Below are 9,587 nucleotides of genomic sequence, written 5' to 3'. Positions count from 1 at the left end.
GATGATGACGATGATGATGAGCACCACCTCTGCGCTGTGTCGTGTGTAACGTGACTGGAAAAACAAAAGGAAAAGGGAGAGAAAATGGAGAGCTTACACCAAAACAGAAGATGGAGGGGGAGAAGCAAGAGAGCGAGAAAAGATGGAGTGTGGCGGTGGCGGAGGCCGAGGAGCTGATGAGTTCCTACAATGCCATGCTGGGTGGGAGCGGCAGCGCTGAGGGTCCGGTGGTGGTGTCGGCGGTGCAGGCCCAGAAGATGCTCCACTCGGCCCAACAGCTGCTCGAGCCCTTCCTCGCTCCTTCGGCCTCCGCGAGCGTCGACGAAGAGGGCCAGAAGCAGGTGAGGGAGCTGCAGATGCGCGCCTATGAGAAGGAGGCTGTGCTGCTGCGGCAGCTGAGCAAGTCCTCCGAGGGCAACCTCCACAACCGATTCCTCTTCATCCACCAGTCCTCCGTCGTCTTCGAGAAGGTCCTCGCGTACGTCTTCTTCTTCTTCTTCTTGCTCTCTGTCAACCACAAGGCCTCACCAGCGCTCGTTTGCCACACACAGAATCGACGCGGAGCAGGTGGAGGCTCTCAACTTCTTGGCCGTCAACTCCATCAGCATGGCCTGCATGATCAAGCCCTCGCCAGACCAGGACCAATACTTTCAGAAGTGAGTTACTGCACGCACGCACGCACGCACAACAATGCACACGACACTCACTGACAAATGCGGCGCAGGGCCTACGATTCGTACAAGAAGGTGTGCGACCTTACGGACGGCAAGGCCGACCAGAAGGACGTGCACCTGCTGGCCATCGGCAACTGGGCCAACGCGCTTGAGGAGCAGGCCGAGCGGAAGAAGGGCAAGGAGGCCGATGCCATCTTCCAGCGATCCATCGACAAGTACAAGGAGTACGTGCGCAAGGCCGCGCCGCGACACGTCTCCAAGATCCTCCTCGGTGCGTGCAGCCCCCTTGAGCTCCCTTGTAGGTGGCATAGCCTGACTTGTGTGTGTTGTGTGTGTGTGTGTGTGTGTGTGTGTGTGTGTGTGTGTGTGTGTGTGTGTGTGTCTGTGTGTGTGTGTGTGTGTTCGTGCGTGCGTGTGTGTTACGTGCGTGCGTGCGTGCGTGTGTGCGTAAAATTGATGCGCGAGCAGGATGGCGGTGGCGATGCAGGCGCGCGGCAAGAACCTGGAGGGAGAAGGGGATGCGGGCCAGGCGAAGCGGATCGACCTGCTCTACACGGCGGCGGCGCAGAACTACATCGACATCATCCACCACAAGAAGGCCAAGTACAACAACCGCTACGTGCCCGACCAGACGCTCATCGGGGCCATCAACAACTACACCATGGTGCTGATGAACCAGGCCCGGCTGCGCGCGCTGTACGAGAGCCACTTTGCGCCGTTCCCCGAGTCGTGTCTGTCGCTGCTCTCGGAGTGTAAGAAGGTCATCCACGCCGTGCTGCTCGAGAGCGGCGACCAGCTGGCCGAGTTCTCCGACATGCTGAGCCAGCGCATGCAGGAGGTCGACGCCTTCGAGACCATGATCACCTTCAAGAGCCGCATGGCCGACGCCCAACAGCACACCGCCGGCATGTGAGTCGCGGACAGCCGCCACCCACTACATGGGCCACCTCCGGCCGAACACATAATTCTTTGATTTAAAATTAAATATTTTTGATTTAATCAAAAAAGGGAGAAGATGGATGTGAAGGGATGGATTGCGAGGCTGGGTCAGGCCACCGGAGTCGAGGCCGAGCTCCAAAAGATCGAGCTCGCCGGCAAGCTGGCGCACGAAGGTTCGCTCTTCGCTTTTCGTTCTTCCCCCCTTTTCAAAGTGGACCTCCACGGCTGGGTGGGTGGTAATGGCCGCGGGGGGGGGGCAGGCGGGGAGGACGACTGCGTGAAGCTGGCGTGGGCGCTGCGGCGCACCAAGGCCGGCCCCACCCACCTCGACCTGTCGTGCAACCAGCTCGGCGATAAGGTGCACCACCTCTGCGCCACGACTGTTGTGGTGCGCTTGGCCAGTGCGTTGACGCTGACACTGCTGAGTGACGGGCGAAACAGGCGGCGGCCAAGCTGGCGAAGACGATCGAGCAGAGCGGGAGCACCATCGAGCGGGTGCTGCTCCACGACAACACGTTCAGCGGGAAGGGAATGGACAAGCTGCTCCAGGCCCTCGGCACCAACCTGCGCATCACCGAGCTCACCATCGGTCTCACCCATCACCCTCTTGCTCACTTCAACTGAAGCTCTGCCAGATTACATCTCACTATGACACGCACTCTACAACACAACACAACACAACACAACACAATACAACACAACACAACACAACACAAATACAACACAACACGCAGAGCGACAGGGAGCGGCAGAAGAAAAGGACGAAAAGCGGATTGGGCGGCACATCAAGCGCGTCCTGGCTTCCACCGCAGAGTTCCACAAGGTGGGTGCGCCCGCGCTTCGATGAGTTGCGGATGTGGACGTCTTCGCTTCTTCGCTAACCGGTCTCTACCCTTGGCTACGCTGGCATCGATCGGCCCAGGCCATCAGCGGCAAGACCGCGACTGTCAACCTCCTCGGGCGAGGGCTGAGCCAAGTGCCCGCCTCGTTCCTGTCGCAGCTCACCCACCTCACCGTCCTCAATCTCAACCACAACAGGGTGGGCTCTCTTCTTCTTCTCCTCCTCCTTCTTCTTCTTCTTCATTCGCACGCGTGCTTGTCGTTGATGCCGATCATTTCCCAACACAACACGCCAGATCCGGGACCTGCCCGAGGAGATGTCGCAGCTCACTAAGCTCGAGGAGCTGCGCCTGTCCGAGAACCAGATCGAGGTGCTCCCTGGCTGGGTGGCAAGGATGGTCGCGCTCAAGATCATCGATCTCCGCTACAACGAGCGCCTCGTCAGTACGTTGTGCCCTCCACTGTGTGTCGTGTGTCGTGTGTCGTGTGTCGTGTCGGTGGCTAATTGCCCCCTCTTGCCTGGCGCGACAGCACTTCCCTTGGGATTGGCGCAGCTGCCGAGGCTGGAGTGCCTCGAGTTCGGAGCCAACAAGCAGGACAAACTGAAGCGGCTGCAGGGTATGCGCGCGCACGTGCACGTCGTAGTGCATATGTAAGGAGGGCATGGGGTGGGGTGTCTTACACTCGTTCACGCGCGTGTTCTTCTGTTGTTTATTTGTTGTGAGCAGTGCTGCGGGAATCGCGCTACGCGACGGTAGCGCAGCAGACCGAGGAGGCCGAACGGGACGCCGACCACCAGGTGTTGATCCCGCAGGAGATCGTCTTCCACGGAGGCAAGGAAATCATCTCCTGGCTCCGAGAGTACCACTCCACTCTCTCATCACACACACACGCACGCACACACACGCACACACACACGCACACACGCACACACACACACACACACACACACACACACACACACACACACACACACACACAGACTATAACTGTTATCTGTGGGCGCTCAGGATGGCCAAGGGCGAGAAGATCGAACATCGGTTCAAGGTGATGGTCGTGGGCTCTCCCGGCGTGGGCAAGACCCTCCTCTCGGAGTGGCTGTTCCAGAAAACCAAAATGGAGAACCGAAACATCGACGCGTACCTCACCCCCACAACGACGCACACACACACACACCGCACACGCACACGCACACGACACACCGCACATGCACACCGCACGCTGCACACGCACACGCAAACGACTAATGATAGGACACGATACAACGCATGAATGTATGTGCCGGTAGTTATGTGCCGACGCCCACGCACGGTGTAACCCGCACCTGGGCCGAGGTGCCCAACAAGCGGCACAAGTTCAATCACACGCCCATCGCGTGCTGCTACGATTGCGGTGGGGTACGCCGTGTCTCTCTTTTTGGGCCTCTCAGAAAGCCTGGAGCGATTCTTAGAGGCTGTGTGTCGCGTGTCGTGTCGTGTCGTGTCGTGTCGTGTCGTGTCGTGTCGTGTCGTGTCGTGTCGTGTCGTGTCGTGTCGTGCACATCTTGTGGTTCGTGTGCGTTTCCAGGACGATATTGGGCCGGAGTTCATGTTGACCGGCCGCACGGTTTATGTGGTGGTATTCAACGTCATGCAACCAGAAGAGGAGCACTCGCGGCTAGAGCATTGGCTCAAGGTAACTATGACACACGACACACGACACACGACACACGACACACGACACACGACACACTAAGGGTCCTCTTCACATCAGCGGATCAGCAACGGGGTCGAGTCCCCGGTGCCCGTCTTGGCCGTGGCAACGCATGCCGACGACCGCAACCTGACCGCCGCCCACAAGAAGAAGGTCGGGCTGCTGATCGACAAGCTCAGGGAGACCTATCCGGCTCAGCTCAGGGAGCTCTTCCTCGTCAACGCGCGCCAGGGCAAAGGAGTGGACGACGTGCGCAACAAGCTGGTCGACGTGGCTGTCGATCACTTCTGGCTCGCCCAGCCGGTACCCAAGTACGCACCACCTCATCACCGCACACGCGCCACCGCACACGCACTCGCGGCGTCTTTGCGTGCGTGCGCTCACTTAGTGGGGCGGGCGGGGCTAGAACGTACGTGGCGCTATCGACGGCGTTGATCGATCTCAACGTGCCGTCGGTGGAGGACCGGGTCATCGCCAACTGCGACTTGGGCGGGGCGACGCCGGACCCCGAGAACGTGACCCCGGCCCTCGGCTTCCTCGCCGACCTCGGCCTGGTGGTCTACAACAAGCCTCTGGTCACCCTCGAGCCCCTCTGGGTGTCCGAAGCCCTAGGTCCGCACACTCCACACGCCACCGCACGCACCGCACACGCAAGACCGCACGCACCGCGCCGCACGCACTAAAGGGGAGGAACGCAGGCGAGGCGACGGTGTCGATTGAAACGAAGATCGCGCGCGAGGTGCCGCTGACCAGGCCCCGCGGAGACCAGGAGACAGCGGTGCAGCTGCTGGATCTGGGCGTGGAGGTCCGGCGGCTCGAGAAGGAGTTCGCCCTCATCCAAGCCCTGCTCGAGAACAAGACCTACTGGCCCAAGGAGGACCTCGGCACCCAGACCAACAACAAGCGGCGGTCGGGTGCGTGTGCCGTGTGTGTCGTGGTGTGTCGTGTGTGCGTCGTGTGTGTTGCGTGTTGTGCCGCATCTGACCCCGGCGGTGCAGTGGTGCCCAAACTGAAGCTGGCCAGCTGAAGAAGAAGCAGAAGAAGGCGCAGAAGCTGCATTCGGCCCAGGAAATTGTCAGGGAAAGAAAAAACAATCAACTCGTTATTTTAACTCCGATCTGATGAACAACAACCAACACCACAAAGTGGGCTAACAACAAGATAGCGAGTTGTGTTCTTCTCTTCACTCACGCCAGGATGTGGTGCCGGTTAGCTTTTCTGGTTTTGCTGCTGGCGATGCTGGGCTCGGCCATTCTCTTTGTGGTGACCTTCCTCGACTGCCACATCGTGCGTGGTGACAGCGCCCTCAACTGGTGCATCGACGCCACCTACTTCGGCGTTCCCTACTTCGGTGCCCACCTTCGGTCACCACCGTCTACCATCTCCACTACGGTACTCTTTTTTATTATTATTTTTATTTTATTTTCTTCTATTTTTCCTAGCACGACCTTACGATCACAACCGGCCAGGGCTGCAGTTCTTGTGCTGCTGCTTGTTCCTGTGGCTGGGCCGCAGCATGTTGGCCTCGCCGTGGACGCAGGCCATGCGCGTCTACCACAACGCCGGCCTGCACATGCAGGAGGTCCTCATGTGGCTCTGCACGCTGGCCGCCGTCGCCGACCTCGCCTGGACACTGGCCTGGTCGCGCCCCGCCGACGCCGACTACGACATCCTGAGCGTCACCATCGCCTGCGTCTTCCTCAACTCCATCTGCACCTCCTACGCCGCCCACATGAACCTTACCACCACTTCCACTTTCAACCATCATCATCATCTTCATCACCAGCACCACATCAATGAGCCAGACGACGACGAGGAGCGCACGCCGTTCGCCGACGCCGTGAGCGAGAGTCGGGCCAAGCTGGTCGACCACGGCGCGGGGCTGCTGACCCTGGTCCGCTGCCTCTTCATCCACAACGCCGCCATGTTCCTGGCCCACACGGCGTTCGAGGTGACCCTGTTCGACCACGCCCACGCCCACGCCCAGGGGGAAGCTGATGATGATGGGACGTCGCGCCGGGTGCAGATGCTGCTCGGCCTGTTCGTCGTGTGGTACCGCGGGTGGCAGGCCACCTTCTGGTTCCACAAGCACAACTTCCCGCACACCAACGTCATGCTGCCGCGCTACGACGGCGCCTCGGTCCACCTCCGGTCGCCGCACCTCCACGACCTCCAGCTCTACGCCGCTTGACACCACACACACACACACACACACACACACACGCACACAAGCACACGCGTGTGCGATGTATGTGTGGCAAGCAGCGAATGTACATTCTCTCAAAACGAATAAATAGGTGGGGGGTGAGATGAGTGAGGGGAGTACGGCGACGACTAGGCCTGCTTGGTCTTCCGGAGCCTGGCGAGGAGGGACTGCCACCAGGAGGGGGCTGGCGGTTTGGAGGACTTGGGCGGGCCGGTGAGGAGCTTGAAGATGGACGCGAACAGGAGCGCCATGACCGCGCCCGTGAGCGTCATCACGTTGTAGGGCATGCTGAAGTCTGCAACACGACACGCATAAGACGCGACACACACACAACACACACACACGCACGCAGCGCGCACACACAACACACACACACACAGTACCGGGTGTAGGCAAGTTGACGACAACGACTTCGCTGTAGCGGTGCGCGTAGTTGCGAGGCTGGAGCCAGTCGGCGACCGAGGCGCTGGTGAAGGGCCAGCCCTTGCGCCAGGCCTCGCCACTGCCGCAAATCGTGGGGTGGTGAGGCAGAAAGAAAAGAGGGGGAAGAAGAAGAAGAAGAAGTGGTGGTGGTGGTGGTGGTGGTGAACGTACGCGTCGCCCAGGGTGTAGGCCACGAGGGCGGCGGGGATGTGCATGCCCCTGTGGGGATCGGGCGGATACTCGGCGAAGTGGAGGAACACCTTCTCGAACTGCAGCGTTATCCTGGTGCGGTCAACAGATTGTTGTGTTGTTGTATTCGATTCGATTAGCTTCGAACCGAAGGTGAGCGAAATGGTTGTTTTGGAACGGTTGAAGGCGTGTGTAGGTTACCCGATCTTGGAGTGCGGCGGAAGGGTGAGCGAGAGCTCCATGTGGGCCGGCTCTGCTCGGTCCTCGGCCGGCCGCACCCACTGATGCGTGAGCACTGCACAATCCAATTGTATTTATGATATTAAATCCAGAGTGGTACAGGTGGCGGTCGTGTGGGCTAGCGCACCTTTGGGTCGTTCGGCTGCGTTCAGCTCGGTGTCGTTGAGAAGAATCGACAGCGTGTGGAAGTAGAGCCTGCGCGGTGGCACAGACGTGCGATCGATCGCACGTGTGAGCGCCAAATGGCGGTGAAGGCGGCACACGACCAAGAAAGGGGCAAAGGCCAGGTACCTGACGTAGGCCGGCACCACCTGCAGGACGTTGGCTGTGAGCGGCACGTCGTTGCCGTTGTGCAGCTCGATGCTTAGGCCGCCTTCCTGTTGTCCGTGGCCCGTCGTATATCTATTGTGTTTCGGAGGGATCTAGCAAGCGACGACAAATCGATGGCGCGCGCGCGTGTGTGTGTTGAAGAGGGGGGGGGGGCACGAACCTGTGGACGTGCAGCTTGTCCTCGGGCCAAGCACGCTCGCTCCCCGCCTCCTGCAGGCTCCTCCCTCCGGTCTGTGGCGCGATGTGGGCTCAGCGCAGGCGCTCGAGCGAAACACAAGAAAAAGGCACAGCAGCGGGGGAATCGCGCACCTGGAGGTGGAAGGTGTCGGCCAGCACGCTGGCGTTGTGGCGTGTCACGCTGCCGCGCGTTGGCGAGGGTGCGGACTCGTCGGACGACGCCGGCAACAGCGAGGTGTCGACGTAGAAAGCGCTGCTCCCGGCCAGTGGGCACGATGACTGCAGCGTTGAGCCCAGCACCGATTGGAGGTCGAGCTCTGTCCCAGAAAAGGCCAACGAAACAGCCGTGCGGTGCCATGTATGAGCGATAGCGGTGCCGTGCAGTAGAAGAAGAAGAAGACGAAGAAGGCGGAAGGCGTGACGCACGATCGCTAGATCCTGGTGAGTTGGGGGCGAGCACAACGCTCAGCGTTTGCACAAGCTCCATGTCGGTGCCATTGACCTGGTGTCACGCGAACAGAGAACAGAGAGCAAGAGCATTGTGAGTACGGCTCACTAGTGGCCGCGCTGCCCCTCACTTTCACCCCGGTGTGTCCGGGCATCGCGGCTTCGGTACGCACCAGCACGTTAAGTGTCAGCGAACGGAAGCGACTGTCGGCCAGCTGGACGGGATTGATGAGCGAGCCAAGGCCGGCCTGCGCGCGCGGGCGACGGTTAGTTCGGACGAAAGAGACTCGAAGAGGCGCCTTGTGGTGTACCTTCAGGCGGCAGGGCAGTAGCTTCGTCCAGGGCGTGAGGTTTTCTGTGCACACGGCTTCGCGCGGGAGGGCGCCGTACCGCAGAGAGGCTGGTCGTGCAGGTCGATGATGAGGCACATGCACGTCACTACAGCTGTGGTGAAGGAGGGAGGGGTGAACGTGCCTTGGTCGGCGGTGGCGGGAGAAGAGGGACGGAAGAAGGCGTTGGGCTGGCAAGTGCTCTTGGTGTCGATCAGGTTGAGAGAACCGCACATGAGTCCCGATAGGGCGTGCGTGAGGCCTTTCCACTGCTCTCCCACACTAGCAACCGATGTGAGCACACAACAACAACAACAACAACAACACACACACATGCACACACACACGCACACACGCACACACGCACACACGCACACACGCACACACGCACACACGCACACACGCACACACGCACACACGCACACACGCACACACGCACACACGCACACACGCACACACGCACACACGCACACACGCACACACGCACACACGCACACACGCACACACGCACACACGCACACCACAAGAGAGGACATACTCTCGTTCAGCAGAAGGCTGAAGCCAGGACCACAGCTCAGCGCCCACTGGCGCGGGCAGCAATGGCCGACCCCATTGGGCGTAGTCCCAGCGACCCTAGTGGACAGCACAAGCAGGAGGTCGGTCTTGTTGGTCGCCATGGATGAAGAAGCGCCGCTTTGTACCTGAGTGAGCGAAAGATGAAGCTCCTGCACAGAAAACCTCTGGACGATCTGACCGAGCGTCTTGGGGAACAGACCGAAATGCTTTGCTCGGTCTGCAGCGCGTAACGAAGCGAGATTTGAGATGAAAGAATGAATGAACGGATTGATGAAGGGCTCGTTGTACAAACCTGCGATTTGGCCAGCTTCGGGGTGCCATCGTGTGACGAACTGCCAGTGCACCAACACTCGACCATCTTTGAGAGGGCGCACCAGAAATTCTTCGTCGAAGGTGTAATCCTGCGAGGCAGAGGCAGCCACAACAAGCACCAGCACGACCCCGCACCACAGCGCCACTTGGCAGCGCTTGAGGCCATCCATCTTGCGGCCGCCTCTTTTGTTCATATGTTGATTTTCTGCACCC

The 9,587-nt window shown here is 60.0% G+C and overlaps 3 protein-coding genes across 3 annotated transcripts; 2 read left to right on the top strand and 1 right to left on the bottom strand.

Annotated features, from left to right (window-relative positions):
• Positions 1 to 110: 110 nt before the first annotated feature.
• Positions 111 to 1,587, top strand: ACA1_280850 (uncharacterized protein; the record flags this gene model as incomplete). Its single annotated transcript, XM_004344714.1, has 4 exons — positions 111 to 478; positions 552 to 656; positions 725 to 949; positions 1,143 to 1,587. The coding sequence occupies 4 exons, from the start codon at positions 111 to 113 to the stop codon at positions 1,585 to 1,587; spliced, it is 1,143 nt and encodes a 380-aa protein (XP_004344764.1).
• A 102-nt stretch (positions 1,588 to 1,689) lies between these two features.
• ACA1_280840 (leucine rich repeat domain containing protein) lies at positions 1,690 to 5,172 on the top strand (the record flags this gene model as incomplete). The annotated part of the gene is made up of 15 exons (XM_004344713.1): positions 1,690 to 1,786; positions 1,874 to 1,971; positions 2,055 to 2,202; positions 2,348 to 2,436; positions 2,536 to 2,652; positions 2,750 to 2,897; positions 2,985 to 3,071; positions 3,182 to 3,314; positions 3,464 to 3,592; positions 3,742 to 3,850; positions 4,020 to 4,127; positions 4,206 to 4,456; positions 4,534 to 4,757; positions 4,844 to 5,059; positions 5,144 to 5,172. The coding sequence occupies 15 exons, from the start codon at positions 1,690 to 1,692 to the stop codon at positions 5,170 to 5,172; spliced, it is 1,983 nt and encodes a 660-aa protein (XP_004344763.1).
• A 1,307-nt stretch (positions 5,173 to 6,479) lies between these two features.
• ACA1_280830 (Gpi16 subunit, GPI transamidase component protein) lies at positions 6,480 to 9,544 on the bottom strand (the record flags this gene model as incomplete). The annotated part of the gene is made up of 16 exons (XM_004344712.1): positions 6,480 to 6,646; positions 6,735 to 6,853; positions 6,946 to 7,056; positions 7,165 to 7,258; positions 7,331 to 7,398; positions 7,495 to 7,605; positions 7,694 to 7,764; positions 7,843 to 8,027; positions 8,137 to 8,212; positions 8,289 to 8,405; positions 8,469 to 8,512; positions 8,548 to 8,755; positions 9,008 to 9,187; positions 9,218 to 9,279; positions 9,355 to 9,463; positions 9,494 to 9,544. 16 exons carry the CDS (start codon positions 9,542 to 9,544, stop codon positions 6,480 to 6,482), a joined length of 1,773 nt encoding a protein of 590 aa, XP_004344762.1.
• Positions 9,545 to 9,587: the final 43 nt, after the last annotated feature.

This window comes from Acanthamoeba castellanii, assembly GCF_000313135.1.
Source record: "Acanthamoeba castellanii str. Neff unplaced genomic scaffold scf7180000084776, whole genome shotgun sequence".
Lineage (NCBI taxonomy): Eukaryota > Discosea > Longamoebia > Acanthamoebidae > Acanthamoeba > Acanthamoeba castellanii.
This window is presented reverse-complemented; position numbering and strand designations above follow the sequence as displayed.